The sequence below is a fragment of the Anabrus simplex genome, chromosome 3, assembly GCF_040414725.1.
Source record: "Anabrus simplex isolate iqAnaSimp1 chromosome 3, ASM4041472v1, whole genome shotgun sequence".
Classification (NCBI taxonomy): domain Eukaryota; kingdom Metazoa; phylum Arthropoda; class Insecta; order Orthoptera; family Tettigoniidae; genus Anabrus; species Anabrus simplex.
This window is the reverse complement of record NC_090267.1, coordinates 67745981-67771812: the sequence shown is the minus strand read 5'-3', so window position 1 is coordinate 67771812 and position 25832 is coordinate 67745981. Positions and strand designations below refer to the sequence as shown.

The 25832-nt window shown below is 38.7% G+C and overlaps 1 protein-coding gene across 1 annotated transcript in view; it reads left to right on the top strand.

The window, feature by feature from the left end:
- LOC136865972 (serine-rich adhesin for platelets) overlaps positions 1-25832 on the top strand; it is a 211432-nt gene that overhangs the window by 131847 nt on the left and 53753 nt on the right. Inside the window, exon 8 of the mRNA XM_067142550.2 lies at positions 21256-21369. Coding sequence (XP_066998651.2) covers positions 21256-21369 — 114 coding nt within the window. The remainder of the gene's footprint in view (positions 1-21255; positions 21370-25832) is intronic.

The window sequence follows — 25832 nt, the reverse complement described above, 5'->3', positions numbered from 1 at the left end:
GAGGAAAATGGTCCGATCTGGTGAAGAAAGATGTCGAGGAGAGAGGACAATATTGGGAGAAGATTACAAGAGAACAGTTGGCTCATGGGCAGACAAAGATGGAGGGGGCTTGTACACCATACCCAGGCAACTGGAGATGGTCAACGATAACGATGATGGTGACGACGACAATGATGATTGTAACCGGTTTCCAGTGTTTACACGACATATCTGTTGTTGTTTTTTGAGTCATCAGTGCGTAGACTGGTTTGATGCAGACCTCCATGCCACCCTATCCTGTGCTAACCTTTTCATTTCTACGTAACTATTGCATCCTACATCTGTTCTAATCTGCTTGTCATATCCATATCTTGGTCAGTCCCTACCGTTCTTACCCACTACACTTCCTTCAAAAACCAAATGAACAAGTCCTTGGTGTCTTAAAATGTGTCCTATCATTTTTTTTTTTTTTTTTTTAATACATCGAGTTGAGCCTCTATGGACTGCGTGGTAACAACCAACTTCATTTCAGTGTCTAGGTCTTGTTCTTGTTCCGGCTTTGACTTCCTGCCAGTATCTTCTGAGCCCAGCGACGAGTGCCTGTTTATGCTCATCAGACAAAGGTCCTTTCCGTCTTCTGGAAGTTGATGCCATTTGGAAACCTTGATAGTTGTTCACCAATCTTCTGAATGTGCTCCTGTCATGAATTTCTTGATCTGAAATACCAATCTGCATCATTCTATCATTCTATCTCTTCTTCTCGTCAAATTTAGCCAAATCGATCTCATCTCACCTTCAGCATTCTTCTGTAACACCACATTTCAAAAGCTTCTATTCTCTTTCTTTCTGAGCTAGTTATCATCCATGTTTCACTTCCACACAATGCCTCACTCCACATGAAAGTCTTCAAAAACATCTTTCTAATTCCTATACCAAAGTTTGAAGTGAGCAGATTTCTTTTCTTAAGAAAACACTTCCTGGCCTGTGCTGTCTGCATTTTATGTCCTCCTTACTTCTGCCATTGTTAGTTATTTTACTACCCAACTAACAATATTCATCTACTTCCTTTAAGACTCCATTTCCTAATCTAATATTTCCTGCATCATCTGCCTTCGATCTACTGCACTCCATTACTTTTGTTTTGGACTTATTTATTTTCATCTTGTACTCCTTACCCAAGACTTCGTCTATACCATTCAGCAGCTTCTCGAGATCTTCTGCAGTCTCAGATAAAATGACACTATCATCGGCAAATCTCAAGGTTTTGATTTCCTCCCCTTGGATTGTGATTCCCTTTCCAAATTCCTCTTTGATTTCTTTTACTGCCTGTTCTATGTAAACATTGAAAAGGAGGAGGGATAAACTGCAGCCTTGCTGCACTCCATTCTGGATTGCTGCTTCTTTTTCAAAGCCCTCAATTCTTATCACTGCAGACTGATTTTTATACAGATTGTAGATAATTCTTCATTCTCGGTATCTGATCCCAATCACCTTCAGAATCTTAAATAGCTCTTTTCTAGATCTACGAATGCCATGTATGTGGGTTTGTCCTTCTTGATTCGATCCTCTAAGATCAGACGTAAAGTCAGGATTGCTTCACATGTTCCTACATTTCTTCTGAAGCCAAATTGATCTTCTCCCAACTCAGCTTCAACTTGTTTTACCATTCTTTTGTAAATAATACGTATTAAAATTTTGCAGGCATGAGATAATAAACTAATGGTGCGGTAGTTTTCACACCTGTCAGCACTGGCTTTCTTGGGAATAGGTATAACAACATTCTGCCAGAAATTGGATAGAACTTCTCCTGTCTTGTACATCTTACACACTAAATGGAATAACCTTGCCATGCTGGTTTCTCCTAAGGCAATCAGTAATTCAGAGGAAATGTCTAGTCCGACGGTGGGATTCAAATCCACCATCCCCCGAATGCAAGCGCATAGCTACGCGATACTAACCGCACGACAACTCGCTCAGTCATTTTTGAAAATAGGTATTTTTCTATCAGCTGAGGATTTTTTAAATCGTCATATTTTGTATAGGCTACCCGAGATGTACAGTAGCCCGCTGGTTTTCTGATTCAACATACTGTTGGTTAATTTATTGTGTCTGTCCACATATGATTGAAGTCTTGTGCACCAATGTGACATATGAACTGAGAGAATACTGAGCCGTTTTTCCCAATATAAAACAGGTACTTTTGAGTGGTCATGAGCATGACTCATAGTCATAGGGCAGGGTAGAGTAGAGTTTAATTGTCAAATGTCAACTAAGTTATAATACTAAGATTCATTATACTAATAAATAGTATAACCTAATAGCCTACCTACTTACTAGCTACTTCAGAATTATGTTTTGACTACCCTTTTAACACTGCAAATAAAACCATCTATTATTTAAACCACCCTGTAAGAAGAGGACAGTGAATGCAAATGGGTATTATTTTCAAATGAGCTGAGCTCGAGAATCCGTTATAGCATACGATTCTTTCAGTGTACTGTACCATGGCTCACTGTATGTCTCGCTGCAGCGGAAGCTTGGCTCTCCGCCAGTGTCCAACTGTCCAGAGTGCCGATAAGGAGCTGTGTATCTTGTGTCTCACTGAGCCGTGCTCGTTCACGATTCTTTCGGTGTGCCACGGCTCGCTGTATGTCTCGCTGCAGCGGAAGCTTGGCTCTCCGCGTGTCGAGTGAGCTGATAAGGAGCCGTGTGTATCTTGTGTCTCACTGAGTCGTGCTCATTCACGATTCTTTCGATGTGCCATGATTCACTGTCTCGCTGCAGCGGAAGCTCGGCTCCCCGTCAACGTCCAGTGAGTGCGCCACTCAGCACTGTCCACTGGGAGTAAGCTGAATCGTGTGCCGTGAACTCGCCGTTCCTGTGAATTGATTCACTCGGACACTTGAATGAATCGATACACTGCTTCGAATCATGCATTCAGTAGCCAGCACTACAGCAAAGTTCTAGGCTAGTTCATCCTTCCTTCGTAGCTAAGCTTACTACTGTTTGTGCTATTTACCTAGCTGCTTCTATGTTAGCACACTGTATATCAGCAGATTAAATTCTGTCCACATGAAAAGTTCCATTACAAGACTGCTAATCTACACAGTTTAGCCTGAGCTCACACAAATCTCAGAGCAAGTTAGCATCCAGACTTCACTAGAATTATGCCTACACAGCGAACAATTCTAACAAAATAAAAATGCTTATAATCCGCATCATAACTAGCTGATTGCTGCTCGATTTTATAATACAGTTTAAAAGTATTTGACTGGTAATTTAACCATGCAGATAAAGAAAAGTTGACCAAATCTCTAACACAGTTCTAAGACGCTTTGTTACACCAAGTACCGGGCGAGTTGGCCGTGCGCGTAGAGGCGCGCGGCTGTGAGCTTGCATCCGGGAGATAGTAGGTTCGAATCCCACTATCGGCAGCCCTGAAGATGGTTTTCCGTGGTTTCCCATTTTCACACCAGGCAAATGCTGGGGCTGTACCTTAATTAAGGCCACGGCCGCTTCCTTCCAACTCCTAGGCCTTTCTTATCCCATCGTCGCCATAAGACCTTTCTGTGTCGGTGCGACGTAAAGCCCCTAGCAAAAAAAAATAAAAAAATGTTACACCAAGTTATGCTTTAGCGTGATCGACACACGTCATGTACATTCACAATCGGAGTTGAGTGTAGAGTGGGGTCATGGCCACTTCAGCTCAGTAATTATTAGACTGATAACCCAAGCAACGCTAAGTTTTTCCCCATTTGGGATACTTCACATCCACTTGACTTCTTTGTGTGGAGCTGGCGTGCTTCTCAAGGTACTTGAGATGAACATCAGTTAATTACAGGAGATGATAATTAGCATAGTCATGCATATCAAATCACTCAGAAAATTATTCCTGATATTTCTATTATTTTATCTTCTCCAGATTCCATCTGTAAGCGGAGATACGTCTCAAGTTTATTTCTTGTCAGCCTGGAGTCTCCTGCATTTCTTGTTAGCAGATTGGCATCAGAAAATCCCCTAGCATCAAGTGGTTGGTGTTCCCTGTCTCTACCCTTGTCATACAGTGAGCCACACATGAACTGACGCGGTGATGCTCCCAAAAAAGCGTGCTCTTGCAGCATATTGCGCCCTTTCTTTGTGGTCTCATATATGATTATTCTCATTGCATTAAATATTACCTCCATCAGCCCATGAACAGAACGGTTCAACATATTTTTTTGTATCCGTAGAATCCACTTAAGTGGGGTGTAAAGAGGACTGGAAAAGGGTTGAATTCTTTTTATGAGGATACTTATATCTCAAAAACTGGAGATGTTACAGACATGAAAATTTGTATTTGGAATCTTCTTTAAAAATAAAGAAACACGTATTCCTTTGTTTTCGTCAAATCCAATTAAGGGTGGGTAAATGAATTGAAAAATGATTTGAATTCTTTGTATGAGGATACTTATATGTCAAAAACGAAGGATGTTACGGACGTGAAAATTTGTAATTTGGAATCTTCTTTAAAAATAAACACGCATTTTTTGTTGGGGGGGGGGGGAGAGGGAATCAACTTAAGGGGTGGGTGAGTGTAAAAGGAGTTGAATTTTTTAAAAGGTACAAATAAGAAGTGGACATAAAACAATACACCCGCAATGGATTTTGACTGGGGGATGAGGAATGATGACAAAAATGTACGTTTATATGAAACCGTTTGAATTACAAAGTTATAATACTAGGTGTTAAATGAGAGAAGGTTTGAAACAAATTTAACCCCTCAGAGAGTTAAATGGGAGTTAAGATCCAAAAATGAGTACATTCATTCCTTCCTCCGAAATGGTTCAACGTACGAAGAAAAATTTCCAAATAGCGGTATATATTTTAAATCCTAGGTGTGGAATAGGAGAATTTTTTAAATGTTCCACCGCTAAAGAGTTAAATGAGTTTAGCTCCATAAAATAAATTATTCATCCCTCCAAAACCGTTCGGCATACAAGGTTCTAATTTTACAGGTGTCCCATACAGGTGTAAAATACCGTATACTTCAAATATTTCTCCCCTAAGGGGTTTAGATGGTAGTTGACTCTCGATAACACAGTCTTCATTCCTCCAAAACCGTTTCAGGCACGAACATGACTTTTTTAACTGAAGGATTGTCTTCTATATCCTAGATGTTAATAAATATTTCAAAACATTCACCCCTTAAAAAAGTATTCATTCCTCCATTACTTTTCGATGTTATTGCAATGCAATAACATATTTGTTCAACTCACATTTTACTAAGGCAATACTTTGCATATATGATCAGTTCTACATCTCATCAAGATTATGAATGATTTGAAAGTGAATCTACGCTTCGCAGTGATAAGAAGAATGTCATAAGACTTCTCCTCTAGCACAACAACACTATGCATATATGCCCATTTCTACATCTCATCAAGACTGTGAATTTTGAATTATATCGACGTTCTTGAATACTACGAAGAATATTATAAGACTTCTTCTTCTCATATATTCCTACAGCTAAATGAACTAATTTCTTATAACAAATGTGTTTTCAGGAAATTCTATAAACAATTTTTCATAGTGTCAAACCTCTATATTTTAAGACCATCTTTAAAACAACTGTGTTTCAAATACTTTGTTCTACATGCGATATGGCTAAAGATGACCTTTAAATAGGTTTAAACTAGTCCCATTAAATGTGTATTTAATAAACACTATTTAATTTGTATTGAAAAGCTGGAATAACTCACTTATTATTTTTATTTGGTTTAATTGATCAAATGTCGGAGATTAGTGGTTACACCCGCCCCGTTCATTTGAATGCAACGCCTTGGAAAATGCCATCATAAATCGAAAACTCACAACAGCTAGCACAAGAAGTTTGAACTTTTGTCAACAGATCTCTCTACTACAAACTATGTTATGCCGTCTGGTGAGAAGATGGACTATTAAAATTGTTAAGTAATTTTGTTTTCCTAGGTTTCTTAAACTGAGTCGATTATTATTTGTTTTTTGGTATGTTAAAGTTTACAACACTTCTAGCTCTTCCCGCCAATGTAAGATGTGGGCCAATAGGAAATTTTGTATATGTATTTTTCCACCAATCACCTGTGTCTTGTATTTATTTAATTAATCAAAATAGGGGTTGTGTTGGGCCTTAGCCCAGAGTTTTCTGGATCTTTCCTCTCAGGTATAAAAGCTGGCACATTTTTCGACAAGTGGTCTTATTCATCACTCCAGTCTAGTGTGTGTGTTTTTAAAGGAGGCGGGGAGCTTCGTCCATCACCGAGTAGTCCATCAGATGAAGGTAATGGCAGTCCTAACTAAGTGATAGTCTTTGACAGTTAGGCCGAGGGGAAGGTTTCCAACTTTAATTTTCTAAAATGTAACTTTCAAACATCAGAAGAACTTAGCCAAAATCAGGGAATAGAGGGAGTGATACCATCTCGCGTTCTCTGTCAACTTGATTTTGAGGTGACTATGATTTTGTAACTTTTTTAGTTTGAAATCCTTGTAATTTTAAATATTCTCTCTATCTAGTCACCTCGGTAGTTTAGGCTCAGCCTCTGTAACTTCGGGCCAGAAGCCCAAATAGGGTTTTAAACTTTTAATTGCAAATTTCAAGGAGTGCAAGTGTCCGCCTTCAGATCATTTTGATTTTTGGCCCAGTAACGTTAACCTGTTGTTTTCCACAAAGGCGCGGTAGAATGGGTGTTCGATACCCCTGTGATATTCTATTTCATTCCTTTTGTGTAAAGATGTTAGACTGCTGAACATGGAGACAGTGGAAGTAAGGAGAAATTGAAGGACCTTACTAGGAAATTGAATCTAGCAAAGAAGACAGCTAAGGATAACACGATGGCAAGCATAATTGTGGTCATACAAATTTTAGTGAAAAATGGAAAAGTATGTATAGGTACTTTAAGGCACAAACACAAACAGGTTCCAAGAAGGATATTCCAGGAATCATTAATGAACAAGGGGAGTGTGTGTGCGAGGATCTTCAAAAGGCAGAAGTATTCAGTCAGAAGTATGTAAAGATTGTTGGTTACATGGATAATGTCCAGATAGAGGAGGTGATTAATGCTAAAGAAGTATTAAAATTTACCTATGACAACACTGGCATTCACAGTAAGCTACAAAAGTTGAAAGCTAGAAAACCAGCTGGGATTGATAAGGTTTTGGGGGATATACTAAAGACAATGGGTTGGGATATAGTACCATATCTGAAGTACTTATTTGATAATTGTTTGCATGAAGGAGCTATACCAAATGAATGGAGAGTTGCTATAGTAGCCCCTATGTATAAAGGAAAGGGTGATAGACATAAAGCTGAAAATTACAGGCCAGTCAGTTTGACATGCATTGCATGTAAGCTTTGGGAAAGCATTCTTTCTGATTATATTAGACATGTTTGCAAAATTAATAACTGGTGTGATAGAAGGCAGTTTAGGTTTAGGAAAGGTTAAAAGGTTATTCCACTGAAGCTCAGCTTGTAGGATTCCAGCAAGATATAGCAGATATCCTGGATTCAGGAGGTCATATGGACTGTATCGCGATTGACCTATCTCAGGCATTTGATAGGGTAGATCATGGAAGACTACTGGCAAAATGAGTGCAGTTGGACTTGACAAAAGGGTGACTGAATGGGTGGCTAAGTTTCTAAAAAATAGAACTCAGAGAATTAGAGTAGGCGAAGCTTTATCTGTCCTAGTAATAATTAAGGGGGGAATTCCTCAAGGCAGTATTATTGGATCTTTATGTTTTCTTACATTTATCAGTGATATGTGTAAAGAATTGGAATCAGAGATAAGGCATTTTGCAGATGATGTTATTCTGTACAGAGTAATAAATAAGTTACAAGATTATGATCAATTGCAAAATGACCTCGATAATGTTGTGAGATGGACAGTAGGCAATGGTATGATGATAAATAGGGATAAAAGTCAGGTTGTGAGTTTCACAAATAGGAAAAGTCCTCTCAGTTTTAATTACTGCATTGATGGGGTGAAAGTTTCCTTTGGGGATCATTGTAATTACCTAGATCTTAATATAAGGAAAGTTCTTCATTGGGGTAATCACATAAATATGATTGTAAATAAAGGGTACAGATCTCTGCACATGGTTATGAGGGTATTTAGGGGTTGTAGTAAGGATGTAAAGGAGAGGGCATATAAGTCTCTGGTAAGACCCCAACTAGAGTATGGTTCCAGTGTATGAGACCTCCACCAGGATTACTCGATTCTAGAACTGGAAAAAATCCAAAGAAAAGCAGCTCAATTTGTTCTGGGTGATTTCCGACAAAAGAGTAGCATTACAAAAATGTTGCAAAGTTTGGGCTGGGAAGACTTGGGAAAGAGGAGACGAGCTGCTCGACTAAGTGGTATGTAAGAAGTTGATACATTAATAAAAACCACCTTTCCAATACGTAGCAGTCCTTTATATTTATGATAAAACCATTAACAGATATTAAAATTAGGACATGTTTCGCTCATACTTTGTTAGCATTGTCAGCCAGAATAATCTAATTCAAGGTAGGTCAGGGCCCTGATGCCAGTACATATAACATAAAAACATCTAATAATGCAACGATAAAACTAATTACAACAATTTAAAAATGATCAATAAGAATATAATATGTCTATTAAAACATTTAGTGACCATTAAAATAGCTTGAAGTGTACGTGAATGATAAGAAATGTTATTGGTATGTTGCTGTGAATGATTATTCGTACGGAACGATAAACGTAATCCTCAGATGATGGCATTAAACTGTTTATAGTTGTGAACACTTTTACACGATAAGAGTGAACTATAGTGGACTGCTATCTTGTTACAGATGTCTTAAGATCACATGCGTTGGTTGAAAAATGAATTGTATGGATGGATAAAACATCGCCTGGTTAGCTGCATCCTTTTTTAACCTCAAGATCTACAGCAAGAGTGCTCAAGAACCTAAGATATCTACACACACAAAAAATTATCTTCACTGAAAAGTGCTACATGAACTTAATGATTAATTCTTCAAGAATGTGTCATAAGCGTTACAATTACCCTTTAATGTTTTTTGTGTGTTGACTTCTTGCCATTTTTGTATCGGCTGATGATGACATGGATATATGTCGAAACTGGTCCCAAAACATATTAAACATGTTGCAACATTAATTTGTGCAACAATTTATTATTGTATTGAATAGGTGGATCTTTCTCCTTTTAGCAATGTAATTATTAGTTCAATACGGATCAATGATGAAGTTTTTAACTTATATGTTCCTACTGTTGGTTTTAACAATTTATAATCACTGCATTTATCTAAATCATGGCCACTTGGATTCTGTTGGTCTGTACTTTCTCACTTCATATTTACGGCCTCTTTGATTCCACATGTCTGTATGTTATAATTCGTGTTTTCTGCCTCATGTTTTCAGGCACTTCATCATTATTCACGGCAAAATAACGATTTTAACACCTCGTTTCAAAATAATCAGGGCAATGAAATGGTACAGTGTGTTGTACGAATGTGTCAAAGATATGAACTTCATTGATGTTTCCGTATTGAACTGAGATCACAGAGATGAGATATCTATTAGGTTCCACCTATTCAATACTAATTACGTGTTGATGTTGCTAATAACTTTTATTCAACTTGGGACCAGTTTCGACATATTGTCTACGTTTAAATTAACAGACAGACACGTTATGGTATCATATGATATCACTAACATGTATTCGAACATACCCCTAGATGACACAGTTAACATCGTAAGAACTAACCTTATGAAACACAATACTCTAAGCAGTTGCGAAATAGACGATTTCATTAATTTATTGAAATTTGTACTTAACAATAATTATTTCACTTTCAGTAATAAAATATACCATCAAAAGGGACTGGCAATGGGCGACCCAATCTCCGGCATTCTCGCTAACATCTTCATGAATGATTTGGAGACCAATTCAATAATCAATAAAATTAACGGCTTACAACTCTAGCTAAGATTTGTGGATGACACGTTCGTGATCATAGATAGACAATTGAACAGTAGCGAAAACGTACTCATGTTCCTCAACAATCTTAATAACAATATTAAGTTTACTAAGGAGGACAAGGTCAATAACTCCTTAATCTTTTTAGATTTAACTTTGACTGGAGATAACGGAAAGTTCATTTATCAAATTTACAGGAAACCATCTGCCGCTCCTTTAACAATAAAATACTAATCATTGCACCCCCACTTTCACAAGCAGGCAACATTTTACAGCTTGGTTTACAGGGCCTTGAACATTCCTCTTTCTTACGCCAATCGAAAAAAAAGAACTATGTTTCATCAAAGAATTAGCCATGCTGAACGGATTTAAACCTAATATGATCACCAAAATCATAGGTAAAATTAAGTCAAAGAATAAAACTACATTAATCCCTGAAAAAAACAACAACAACAACAACAAAATTTTTGCCATTTTTACGTTCACTAATCCAGCTATTTACAATATCACTAAACCATTAAGAAAGCACAATATTAACATTGCATACTGGACCCGTAATACCAACCGCAACAAAATTTTCAATTCCAACTCCATTAATACAATTTACGACAGATTCCCATACTCGGGAATATATAGATTCAGATGCACACAGTGCAATTTTTATTATGTCGGACAGACCGGCCGCAGCTTTAGAATAAGGTATCTAGAACATTATAACTAGAGACGGGAATTTGCCTATTTGCCTATTTTATTCCTGTGTTCAGAAACGTAGGCTTTTGAGATATAAATCCGTTTTAGGTTCCTTTAAGCTAGATTTAGTTGGTTTTATTGTGCCTATAAATGCCTATTTCAGGGGTTAGTGCCTATTTGGAGTATAATTGCCTATTTGATGCCTTTTTAATGTATTTTAAAGAAGCCGATTTTCTTCCTGTGCATTATATTGTAACTGGTATGCTCGACAGTATTATCTTCCCATTTCTCAAGATCTGTTTACCCCACGAACAAAAATGGGAATTCTTGGAAGTCACCAGAAATAGTACTTGGGAAATTTCTGTCAGGTGAAACAAGGAACAATTTGACCTCGAAGCCTTCAACCCCTCCAACCTTCACAGACATATTCGAGAACCAGTCAACGTCGAACCCTTATACCTCCTCCTCGATGTGAACTGTTGTACGCGTATGCTTTATCTTCAGAACGTGTTGTGATTTATTGTGAAGACGAAGGGTGTCTGTGGCAATGCCCGAAGAAAAATCATCGGGCGAGTTGGATGTGCCCTTAGGGCTGCGTAACTGTGAGCTTGCATCCGGGAGATAGTGGGTTCGAGCCCCATTGTCGGCAGCCCTCAAGACAGTTCTCCGTGGGTTGTCATTTTCACACCAAGCAAATGCTGGGGCTGTACCTTGATTAAGGCTATGGTCGCTTCCTTCCCACTCCTAGGCCTTTCCCATCCCATTGTCCCCATAAAACCTATCTGTGTCGGTGTGACGTAAAAAAATGTAATTGCAAAGAAAAATCGTCGAAGTCCTACTGGCGGAAGCGGTGGATCACAGGGGATCCCAATTTCACTACGGATGGAAAGGTAGTCTTCTGGCAAGCTTTGTAAGTTCGTTTGTTCCTTTTATCTTTTTTTGTGACTGAACTACGATCGCATTTCATTGTAGCATTTATAGGCTTATTAATTTACATACTGTGGAAAGTTATATTGTTGCATTGCTGTATTAGTCATGAACTTTCAATAATTTATATTGTTAAAATGTAAATAATCATTTTATTACTGAACGAGGAGTTAGAACGCCGATGATCTCTTGTCACAGAGTGGATGAAAATTAAAGATCGGTAATTTGAACACTGTTTCAGTTCCCGCGAAAATAGAGATTTACAACTGAAATAATTTCTTTCTGTCTTTCTTTCTTTATTTCTTAATCTGTTTACCCTCCAGGGTAGGTTTTTCTCTCGGACTCAGCGAAGGATCCCACCTCTACCGTGTCAAGGGCAGTGTCCTGGAGCGTGAGACTTTGGGTTGGGGAATACAACCTGGGAGGAGGACTAGTACCTTTCCCGGACAGCCCTACCTTCTATGCTGAACAGGCATGGGAAGATTGGAAAGGACAGGTAAAGAAGAGGGAAGGAAGTGGCTGCGTATTTAAGTTAGGTACCATCCCGGTATTTTCCTGAGGAGAAGTGGGAAACCACAGAAAACCACTTCGAGGATGGCTAAGGTGTTTTTTTTTTTTTTTCCTAGCGGCTTTACATACATCGCACCAACACAGATAGGTCTTATGGCGATGATGGGATAGTAAAAGTCTAGGTGTTGAAAGAAAGCGGCCGTGGCCTTAATTAAGGTACAGCCCCAGCATTTGACTGGTGTGAATATGGGAAACCACGGAAAACCATCTTCAGGGCTGCCGACAGTGGGATTCGAACCCACTATCTCCCAGATGCAAGCTCATAGCTGCGCGCCCCTAACCGCACGGCCAACTCGCCCGGTGATGTGGGAGTCGAACCCGCCTCTACTCAGTTGACCTCCCAAGGCTTAGTGGACCCCGTTCCAGCTCTCGTCCCACTTTTCAAATTTCGTGGCAGAGCCAGGAATCGAACCCGGGCCTACGTTGGTGGCGGCTAATCACGCTAACCACTACACCACAGAAGTGGACTACAACTGAATTGTAATATTTAAAAATCGTGAGTAACTTTCACCAGCGCTATGTGTAGGCTCTAGTAAACTCCATTACGCTTCCGCTATGCCTTCGCGAAACATAGGTTGAAGATCGAATGTGGTGCAGCTAGGACCATGTCACAGAGGCTAGGCATACAAGATGGCACGGCTTGGACGATGTCACAGCGTGTTTAACAAGGCTGCAAAGACTATCTTTACAAGATAGAGTTTTGCTAAATTGTGACAAAAAGTAAGTTTATGGGCGCAAGCCACGACAATTTCAAATCACGCGGTTTTCTAATTTTCAACGAGGGTGGCAGCCTTGTGGGCACACATGATGCAGGATCTACTGCAGGCAACAGAAAATAGTCTTCATGATAGCTGACCCGGCTGACCAAAGCAGGCGAATAGCAACATATAAAATGTTCACAGATCTGAGATTTATAGTGCCTCCGTTTTAATTCTTCTATATAAGTAAGAATACTGCTAGAGACAGCTTGGTGAGTTTCTGGCAAACATATAGGAAGGATCTCTCCTCTACGCTACTCAGGTATCGTTTCGCGTCATTTTCATGATTTTTTCACCCGGTGAACTCGACAGGAAACTGCCAGATTATAACTGAACATTTTTGAGGACATATTTCCATGTAAATTACGAATTCTCTTGTCCTTCTTTAAAGTTTTGTACTTCTAGAAACATCACCTCTAATAGTCCTTCTCTTCTTTTAATGAAACTAATGCATGTTTATACTGTCCGACTCATTGGCTGGATGGTCAGCGTACTGTCATTTGGTTCACAGGGCCCCGGGTTCGATGTCGGGTCGGTGATTTTAACCTTAATTGGTTAATTCCAATGGCTCTGGGGCTGGGTGTGTGTGGCGTTTTCAACATTAGAAATCATCCTAGGTAGGGCCCTCATCTTCAGGCATGCAGGTCGCCTAATAGGCCACCTACGAGAAAAAGACCCGCACCAGGCCTCTCCGGAGGCCGTACGCCATTATTATGTTTATACTAAGTATTATTGCTAATTAGCCCAGATGTAGGAATATAAGAACATTGTAATTTAAGTAAATTTTATTATTTTTCAGATCAAATGTGAAAAAATACCATATAGATCAACATAGAAATACTGCGATGCATTTGACACAAGTACAGAAAACTGTGTCATCGCAGCTTTTCTACCAGTCCACTTTGAACAGCGACCAACAACAATTTTCTATAGACCTGTGCACTGCAATGATGGGAGCTAATATCCCCCCTCCATAAACTGGAGCATCTTCAGACTTCAACAAACTGCCAGGAGCAATCACCGAGTAGGAGACGAGTGGCTTTCCCCCGGTGGAGTCATTTAGGTTTGTGGAAGAAGTCAGGAGAAATTTTGACCGAACCTCTGGGAAGTTAGCCGCTGTCGGCAAAAAGTTCCATAAGAGTCCTGCAGCAGAATTCAGGATGGAAAACGACCGTAAAAGTAGCCAGGGTGCTACGAAGTGAGGTACATGAAGCAGTTGAACTAAAACCGGATGAAGTGGCTTCATTGAAGTTTTGTCCAATCACTTCCTGTGATGTTGAGAGATGTTCAGTACAAAACATTCTGCCCGACTGGAGAACAAGATTGTTACCGGAAAACATTGAAACGTTGCTTGTTGTAAATTACTTTTATAGTAATTGAGCGTGTTATTGAATTATAAGTATTTTTCATGCCTATTTTGTTGCCTATTTTACACGTTAGTGCCTATTTACATGCCTATTTTGGCTCATTTAAGAGCCTATACGCCTGCCTATTTTAAACTGTTTTTAGTGCCTATAATTCTCGTCTCTAATTAAAACGCAGCCAAGCACAGAAAACATTCCGCCATGAGTATCCATAAGAGGGAAACGGGGCATACTTTCAGTACTATCGATCAAGGTATGCAAATACTAAAATACCGGGTATGAAAACGCTTACATTTCCTTGGACCATCATTTTAATAAAAATAGAAATTTAAATGATATTTCGGTATCATTGCCAACAATTTCATGAAAATCTTCCACTATAAGCATGCTTTCAATCCACTGATAGTAACAAGAGCTGCACCTATTTCGCCCCATCGCACTGCATCCCCTCTCTCAGCTAACAATTCATGCGGCGCCCCGCCCTCCTTTCCCCTTCTGCCATCTTCCCCACCTCTACGACCATATTCGTACAACACACGGAGCAACAAGTTAGTGACCATCAAACCTTCATAAACAACTAAGGGACCATTTACTCCTCAACCAACACAAGGGTAAGCGCCTTCTTTAAGTATTTCCCCACAGCGGGACGTATTTTAAATCCTAGCAACTGACACTTACATATTCTCTTCTCTTTTTTCAGGGCTCACCTGTTTCATGTTTTTCATCTATGAGATCTTTTAGTCCCCCGTTCAAAGATCAGTGACAGTATATATTGAATAACACTACGATGAAATATAACATGAGGAAGTCTCTTAAAGCCGTTTCACGCTAACCAGGGGATGTTTTATCCATCCATACAATTCGTTTTTCAACCAACACATGTGATCTTAAGACATCTGTAACAAGATAGCAGTCCACAATAGTTCACTCTTATGGTGTAAAAGTGTTTATAACTATAAACAGTTTAATGCCATCGTGTGAGGATTACGTTTATCGTTCCATATGAATAATCATTCACAGCAAGATACCAATAACATTTCTTATCATTCACGTACACTTCAAGCTATTTTAATGGTCACTATTTTAATAGGTAAGTTGCATGATATTACTGTTATACTATTTCATCAACATTCCGTTATTCAGCTGATCCAGAGCTCTGCACCTGACACTGACCTTGCCAACTACCCCCCTATCACCCCGTCACCTCTCACCACCGGGTTACTCCTCAAACAGGCATTATCTCCCTCTACCAACTATTTACAGTGCTGCCATGTCAACGCACTCTCCTTGGTAGCGCACTTCGAAGAAGTTCAAGCCATAGTGAGGGAAAATAATATCCATATTTTTGCTATTAGCGAAAGCTGGCTTACACCGAGCATACCCTCTGGTATGGTACAACTTGACCGGTATTCCCTCTTACGGCATGATAGATCCGATGGCAGAAGAGGAGGTGGGGTGGCCTTGTACTGTAGAAACGACTTAAAAAGCCGGGTGATATGTGTATCTAACAATGCACAGCTAGGGCCAGAATTCATGTTTGTTGAAGTCATTATTAACCAACAGAAACTCCTTATAGTTATTGTATACAAGCCGCCCAAAATAACAAATATGACTGAATTCGAAGTTCGTTTACTTGACCTACTGCCTAGTTACGAGCATATTATTGCCATAGGTGACTTCAACATTAACCTACTTACTAAAACGCACGAAACTAAACAATTTATTGACATGTTTTCTTCCTGTGATATGACCATCCTCCATTTAGAGCCTACTAATTACATTTACACAGAAAACTACAAAACACACACGCTCATTGACCACATTGTGACAAATAAACCAAACAAAGTTATAACTCATGGCCAGTTACCAGTCCCAGCCATCTCCACTCATGACCTTATCTACCTATCCTACTCCCTTCGAATGCCAAAATATAAACCTAAGTATGTTATTTACAGAAACACAAAAGACATTGATATGGACGAGTTAAGACATGACGCTTACAATCTACCCTGGAATGACATACTCTTATTGGATGATATAGACGCGAAAGTAGACAAGTTTAACTCCCTTGTAGTCACTCTGTACGATAAACACGCCCCTAAGCGACAGATAAAAGTTACTCGCCTATCTTGTCCCTGGCTAAATAATGAAATTTAAAACATGATGGCCCACCGCGGTGCACTTTACCGCCGCTTTAAACGAACTCGTGACCAAAGTGACTTCGAAAATTATCGGGTCCTTAGAAATAGAGTTAAACAGTTCGTTAGAAACCGTAAATTTACTCACTTGCAAAACATGACTGCAAACATGAATTCTAGCAGTGCTTGGAACACACTTCGTTCCCTAGGCATAGGGAAACCTCAGCAACAACGTCATGTGCCAGACATACCACTCGATAAGTTAAATGAATTTTTTACTGAAGAAAGAACACCACCTAATGTACTAAATTCCCCAAACTCAGTACCCGACTCCGTTATGAACCCTTTACCTGACCAAGAACATTTTACATTTCGCCCTGTTACTGCTAATAAAGTTAAAAAGGTATTATATTCTATCAAATCAAAAGCTAGAGGAGTGGATGATATCCCTATAACTTTCTTACACAACATTATTGGTGCTGTTTTACCAATTATTACCCACATTTTTAACTACTGCCTTAAAAATGGAACCTTTCCTTCACTATGGAAACTAGCCAATGTTATCCCTGTGTCTAAGGAGCCTGACCCCTCCCTACCATCCGACTACAGACTAATTTCCATCTTACCTGCGATTTCCAAAGCACTCGAGCATCTGGTTCTTGAGCAGGTGTTGGAATACCTAAACAACCATTCTCTGCTAGACCAATTGCAATCTGGCTTCAAGAAGGGACACAGCACAGCAACTGCCCTGCTTAAAGTGACTGATGACATACGACACGCAATGGACCAAAGACTGCTGACAGTACTTACTCTCCTCGATTTCAGTAGCGCATTTGATACTATAAATATCCAGACTCTACTAAATAAGATGCAATCTTACTACTTCGATCAACGAACTATTAATTTTTTTTCATCGTACCTCAAAAATCGTGCGCAACGAATCATAACCCTTGATCAAACCTCTCACTGGCTAACCAGGAAGGAAGACACGCCGCAGGGTAGTGTTTTAGGCCCATTGCTCTTTATTTTGTACATAAACGACATTTATCTAATTTAAAGAATTGTAGCTACCATCTTTATGCGGACGACTTACAAATTTATTGTCACTGTAAGACCTCTGACTTGCCTCATGCCATAACAGACATCAATGCTGACCTTCAGCGACTTAATGCTTACTCCTTGAAAAATTCCTTCCTTCTTAACCCCTGCAAGACACAAGCAATCATTATTGGCTCTCAAAAATTGTTGGCCACACTACGGTACGAAACTATTCCTCCAGTTATACTGAATGGTAGAGTTATTCCATTCAGCCAAACTGTGAGAAATCTTGGAGTGACAGTGAACGAAACATTAAATTGGACTGAATATATTAAGAATGTGTGTAAAAAAATATTTTTGATACTCCATTCGGTTAAAAGAAACAGCGATATTCTACCTTGTAATGTGAGAGTCAAACTCTTGCAAACGCTAGTGCTTCCCGTCCTCGACTACTGTGACGTCATTCTGGTAGACGCAACAAAAGAGCAGACTTTGAAACTTTAATTGTTGCCTTAGATTTATATACAGTCTGAGTTATGATACGCATGTCACCCCATACTATCACACTATTTCATGGCTGAAACCTGACAAACGACGAACGTATCACATACTGATACAGATATACAGACTGCTCTCTGAAGACAGACCACTATACATTTCTTCCCAGCTTAAGTATTTGTCCTCCTTTCACAGCAGTAATACCCGCTCTGGTTCCTCCCTTTCTATTCCTGTCCACCGATCCTCTATGTACAACAATTCCTTTGTTGTGGCGGGTTCTAGACTTTGGAATTCCCTGCCAGTCAGTGTCAGACATTCCACCTCATTACCTAAATTCAAGTCTGCTTGCCGAGACTACCTGCTAAATGCAGCTGACTAACTTGTATGACTGGAAGATCGAATGAATGTGAGTTAAAAAAGTGTAATGTATTTTTGTGTAGGTTATTATTTACTGTATAATATGATGTACTCAAACTGTATCACTACAGTGGTTAAGTGTAAGAGAGGGCCAAGAGCCCTAACTTCGCCACCTACAAAGGCATAATAAATAAAAAATAAATAAATATTCTTACTGATCATTTTTAAACTGTTGTAATTAGTTTTATTGTTGTATTATTAGACGTTTTACGTTATATGTACTGGAATCAGGGCCCTGACCTACCTTGAATTAGGTTATTCTGGCTGATGATGCTCACAAAGTATGAGCAAAACATGTCCTAATTTTAATATCTGTTAATGGTTTTATCCTAAATATAAAGGATTGCTATGTATTAGAAAGGTGGTTTTTGTTAATGTATCAACTTCTTATTCTGAATTTCAATACGGCTCTATTAATGAGATTCATAACTTGCTAAGCTGTCAGTGGAGAGATGGCGTGGAATGACATCAGTAGACGAATAAGTTTGAGTGGTGTCTTTAAAAGTAGGAAATTGGAATTCAAGAAGACAAATTGGGGCAAATATTTGTTTATAGGAAGAGGAGTTAGGGATTGGAATAACTTACCAAGGGAGATATTCGATAAATTTCCAATTTCTTTGCAATCATTTAAGAAAAGGCTAGGAAAACAATAGATAGGGAATCTACCACCTGGGCAACTGCCCTAAATGCAGATAAGTAGTGATTGATTGGTCGGTCGGTCCTGGAAATTTCTGGAAATGGATTCCTAAGTGTAAATTTTATAGAGCATAGATTCTCTTTCTATTCATGTAGATGTGTTAGTGTATATATTGAATGATGCCTTTGGAAGGCTGTAATGTTGTAATGTTTGGAGAGTTTGTATTTTGAATACTCTGTCTCCTGGTGATGTAAAAGAATTTGGGAGGTTCGTTTCCTTGACTGTTCTTATAGGGAGCTGCATTGCTCTTGGAGAATGAATATTTAGGGAGCTGCAAGCTCAGGTTGGCTAATGTGTTAATAGTTGATTGTTCTGATTTTCTAAAGGTTGTTACCGAACTTGTAAGCAAAATTTTGGTACCTGAAATTGTAAAGTCTAACTTTGAAAAGAAACCAAAAGATAGCTGAGAAAGAAATGTAGATATAATTTTAAAGTTTTAAATTAATCTTCTGATTACCGTATATCGACCCATTCATGCCCGCACCTTCTTTCACCTCTGTCCACCACGGTTCCCCGTAACAAGTGGGTTATCTTGGAGCTCAGTTCAGCAAATTTTAACAGAAGATTTGGGTGTGAAAAGGGTTTCCGCCAAGTTTGCTCCTCGGGTTCTGACTGACAATCAAAAAGAACGTCGAGTTGAAACATCTTACAAAATTGTACAAAACTATTTTAATCCTCGTAGTCAATATGTAGTAGTCCAAAAAAAATGTTGTCAAATCAAACGTCAAAACAATGCTGATTTGCTTTTTTTATGCCAAGGGCATAGTTCATTCAGAGCTTGTTCCCCCAGGTCAGACCATCAATCAAACCTTTTGTTTGGAGCTTTTAAGAAGATTGTGCAGTGGTGTTTGTATTGACTAGGAGGATTTAAATGGTGATTAGTCATGGTGCTGTGGTTACGACCCAGAAACAAAGCAGCAGTCAAGCCAATGGAGGACGTCATTGTCGCCCCATCCAAAAAACTGTCGTCAAGTCAAATCAAACATCAAAACAATGCTGATTTGCTTTTTAGATGCCAAGGGTGTAGTTTATTCAGAGTTTCTTCCCCCAGGTCAGACTGTCAATCAAACCTTTTATTTGGAAGTTTTAAGAAGATTGTGCAACAGTGTTTGTAAAAAAAGACCCGATTTTTGGCGGACAGGAGACTGGTTCTTCCACCACGACAATGCACGTGCACATATAGCTATCTCCGTTAGACAGTTTCTGGCTGAAAATGACATGGTTCCGCTGCCTCACGCACCTTACTCACCTGACCTGACTCCGTGTGTCTTTTTCTTATTTCCACACATGAAAAGGGGCATGAAAGGACACCGATTTGACAACATTGAAGAGGTCAAGAAGAAAACGAGAGAGGAGCTGTCAGCCATTTCCAAAGATAACTACAAAATATGTTTCGAACAGTGGAAGCACCGGTGGGACAAATGTATTAGTTGTAATGGAGAGTGTTTTGAAGGGGTAAGGTTGTTTTGTAAAAAATTTGAAAAGATATAGCTTTAAAGAAAATTTTTGTTTGTTTTTTTGTTGGGTACCCCTTGTATTGATCCTATCAATAAACACTGCATAACAAAAGTTATAGATAATACAATTTACAATCACTTAGGTCTTACACAGTTTTAACGTACTGGCTATGATAACAGAGATAATCATGAATTTCGAATTTAGATGCTTAGTTCATATCAGCGCCGAGCCATGAGAAAATGGCTGAACGGAATGTAATGAAAATCAGCATATAAAGTTGGCGATTAAGGCAATATAGTCTAGGCTATAAATAATTTTATTCACGCTGGGTGAAATTATAATTTAGGAAACGGCTTAAAATTTAATGTTAAGATATCGTTGTTATTAATAGTGGTCCTGTCGATAAATACTACATAACAAATGTTGTAGTGAATACAATTTCCTGATTGTTTACGCCTCATACAGTTTTATCGTACCAGTCATGTTAACAGAAATATTAATAATTTAGACTTTTGTTGCTTAGTCCATATCAGCACCGAGCATTGCTAACATGGAAATGGAAACATTGTTCAGTCATGTTAACTGGCGATGGTGGTGCTTTTATCACGATTGTCAGTCTTCTCAAGATATTTCTTTTTATAACTGCATAAATTTGGATCTGACCCCACTCTCAATTGAATTCTTATACTGTACATGCTTGCTGCCTTTATAATCTTTCTAACTGATATTTCCTCAATGTTTTACAGAGAGATCCTGGCAATCCATGAAGGAGAGATACAGGAAAGTCATCCAGCCAAACTTGCAAAGATACGATTTATCAAAGGATGATTATGCCAAGCTCAGAGGTTTAACTATAAAAGGTAAGTTTTATCATAGCAATTATGACCATTGACATAGTGTAACATGTACAGTGTTAGATATTATTTTGCAACTATTTGTTCCTTATATATTTCTTTAGTAATATGATTATAATAATATATATTGTACCCGCCCCCTACCCTAAGAGGCTCCGGCGAGAAATCTACAGGGCGTTACTGGGTAAAAACAAATAGGCGCACATCTTAAATTAACCCGTTAAGTGGGGAGCAAGCTCTTCCTCGTTACCCACTACGGTGGGGAGGTGTTTTCATCATAATTTTTTTTTTAAATACTTGGAATTATGCAACCCGACATGTATCTGTCTAATATTACTTGTATATTGTGACAATAAGACACATTAATTTCAATACTGCACCGCATATTCACGATAAAGAACGATTTTTAAGCAAGACGTTTTTTAGTGCAACAAACGCATAAGTCTCATATTTCCATTTTTTCTCTCATGGGCATTGTAATAGTTACTTTCCGAAACTTGTACATAAGCAGTAAATATTTACGAATCAAACTACCATTGTAGTCCCACAAGCACTATAAAATATTGTTATACTGTACTATTATTACACTAGTGAAGAATATAAAAATGATCAGAGAATATGTCTCTTGTTCTGGATATGAAACTGCCGAGTCACTAATTTCACTCAGAGACTTTCACTATATATCCACACGCAGTGGTGGTGATAATGGGGGGGGGGGGGCTTAGGGGTAGTGCTTCTCCACATTTTGGGAAAAATAAAATTTTTATTGTATTTTAGCCACCTAAAAGATAAATAAAAAATCGCTGTTCAAATGTAGGCCCTACCATTTTGTTGCGACTTTCTTTATTCCCCAGTCACTGTCACTGTCTACACGCACGCACACACGCGCACGCGCGCGCTCACGAATTTGCACAACTATGAACACTATTCACAATACACAATACAGGCAATGGACGCCTCTCAGTTCACATTTTAGCGGTGTGGTACACTCCAAAGCAAGGAGCCGGGCACTGTGCAACATCGCAGATTTTGCAGCAGTGCTGTGTCTCCTTTCTTTTATTATTTGCATTGCAGGCAACACATCTCTTGCTTGCAATGGGTTTCGTCTTTGAGGGGAAATTGAAATCCGGGAAGTGCCTTCCTGAGAATCGATCCGAAGTGTCATTTGATAGTGATACCACTGATCTGACTGGCTGGGCTTCAGCGGTGGTTGAATTATCATACTTGTCAAAAAGCTTCTGGATAACATGCATACAAAATTGTAAGTGAGTGAATTTTCCTTTAATTTTTTGATATATAATGAAGGAATTGAACACTGTTATGTCCAGCAAGTGCCTGAAAATCTTTTGGTAGAACTTCTTTATTCGCTTTCGGGCTGTACTGTACGGGACCATACACTGATCAGATAAATCGACCCCACCCATTGAGTCATTGTAATCTATACACATGACAGGCTTTTCTACTGTGTCCCCTTTCCTGTTTTTCACAGTGTGCATTTTGGCATCATGTATGCTACTTAGCATATACACATCCCTCTTGTTTCTCCACTTGAGAGCAATGAGTTTGTTATGATAAGCAAACGCAATTTCCTCCTTTTTTAGTTTTTTCCCCATTACATCTTTTGGGAGATTTTTTCTTTTCGGTCTTACGGTGCCTACAGCATCTGTCTGAAGGTCATTGAGCAGGTCAAATAGCTCCGGACTACTGTAGTAATTATCCACAGCTATTAGATAACCCTTATTCAGGAGACCTTCGGCCAGTGTAAATACAACTTTGGTAGGCTTAGTGTACTCAGAAATATCTATTCCACAAACTTCGTTTACCAGTTCAGTTTCCTTCCCCGTGTACCTTAGGAGGTTCCACACATACCCAGATTTAGCTTCACATAATTTATAAGATTCCATACCAAAGCGCGACCTTTTCTTCGGTATGTATACCTTCCATCCCAGTCTACCTTTCCACAATAACAGGCTCTCATCGATAGATAGGCGATCGTCTAGAGTATATGCGGTTCTGAATTTTGATAATAGGTCATCTAAAACTGGCTTCACTTTATACAATTTGGGTTGAACCTGTCTATTATAATCTTCATTGTCCGCAAAATGCAAAAATTTCAGTAAAAGGAAAAATCGTTTCTCAGACATAATTTCATAAAATACAGGAGTAGCTAACAGTTTATTACGAGAAAAGTAATGGACTAATTTCGGCTTCTGAACAATACCCTGCAGTAATAAGATTCCTAAAAAAAGTTTTATTTCATTTTTGTTAGTGGATACCCAGTCTCTCTCACGACTTCTTCTTTTCACTTTTGCCATCAAAGAATTCGAGGTAATTGTTTGCTGAGCATACAGATTTGTTTGCTGTGCAATAAGCTCACAAAGTACGTCATCTATAAAAAATTCGTAAATTTCTTCGGGCTGTTTCTTATCTAAAAGTTCACCCTGAATTCCAGCATTGTAATTTGTTGGAAATCTTGCTCGCTTACAACCCCACACATCCCACTCACCCTGTACAGCGGTTTCAATTTCACTTCTTTCACTGGAACTCGAACTCCATACCGATTGAACGTGTCTTGGAATCCTACTAGAAAAGCTAGTTCCCGGAATATTTACAAATAACGGAGATTCATCGTCACTTTCCAAACTGAAATCACTACAACTTTCATCTTCGCTATTTTCAAGGATATCACGAATAGTACAGTCACTTGGAATATCTCTCGTCCTTTTAAACATACTGTAATACACTATAAAATAAAATAAAACTCTAACACATTTCAAAAATACAAAAGGAACAGATTGAAGCTTCTATTTTTTGCAAACTTAGTACAGCGCAGGACCAGTCATGTGGCCCACTCATGAATGCAGCAATGCACGGGCTGAATGTGATGTGGCGCTTAAGCGATTTTTGCATTGAAGAAAACGAACGAAATAGAAAGGGAATTCCTTGTCGCAATATCGTTCTTACCACGTAGTTAAAAAAAAATCGTAGAGATGGCAGCACCTTCCAAAGCTTGTGAGGAAAGTTTCAAGGCTCGCGCCTAATATTGAAGATAAGAAAAAAAAACAGTCACGCGTCTGGAGCCGCATCGCCCACCCTAGCGCATTGTTTGTTGTGCGGCTGGAGCCGCGAGCCCCGCTCTACGGGTTAACTTAGCGGCATACAGGGTAGAAGAAACGGGGCATACCTAACTATAATGAGAACACATTCCTATAAAATTTAAGTTAATGCAAACGGTTTATTAAATCCTGATGGTTATGGGAATGATGCATATATACACAAATGAAATACATAATTGATTTTACATCTGTTGTGGATTATTTATTGACTCTTAGTCTTGTGTGATAGATCGGAGTACTGTCTGTCGCGATGCGAGATGCCATGACACAACGTGAACGGAAAACATTTATCATAAACACTGAAGCTATCTCATATTATTAGACAAATGAAATTGACACTCATACAAGTCTTAGTGATGCCTATTCTAAAAACACACAATTATTCCCCAATGGAATACCATACGTTAAATTATATTGACATGGCTCAAACACCCGGGTTTGAACCGAACCCTCACAGGAATATACACCTCATGTTACACAAAGCATCAAAATAGTCACACATTATATACAAGAATCACGTGAGGCACACCTCCTTCATCTTACCATTGTGGAATACCATTGCCTTGGGCCAGGACTGATCTGACAACCCCAAAGATGAACATTTGGCACTGAAAACCCTAGCTAATTTATACTCAAATAAATAATAATAATAGAACAAATATCAGTACCAATTGCCGTGTCGCTTATTAGCAAACATATATTCTGCCGTGTTGAATATTTTCAACTATTAGCCACATCAGTCAGGCCTTGCTTCTCGCCCAAGGTTTCCCCTTCTTGGAGGCGGACTCACACACAAAAAAAAAAAAAACCCACATCTGTCACAAGGTCGAGCGTCCCTCCCCTTGCTAGGACGCTCATTAACTTCGCCTTTCATGGACAAACAAACCGTCTCTTTAAAGACACTTCGTTCTGAGGTACACACACAATAATACTGAGGTCAATTCCTCATTCATCAAACCGCCTCAACTTTGATTAAAAGAACCTCAAATCAATACGTATTTTGCTCATGGCCGAACCCATGACTTCACATATCACACCTATCTCACATCACGACATCGGTTTATGATACTAACATTTGCATAATCATTATTATCATTATTGTCAGTATTATTATTATTATTATTATTATTATTATTATTATTATTATTATTATTATTATTATTATTATTATTATTATTATTATTATTATTATTATTACGGGGATACCCGTGGAGCAGAAAGAGGTTAAAGAAGGTGCCGGGGTGAATGGTTCTACCTACAGTATCAAGAATTGAATTAAAATTGTAAAAGGTTATATTTTTCTTTTAGAACTTCAAACTTAACAATCTTTCACTGGGTGAACACAATAATACA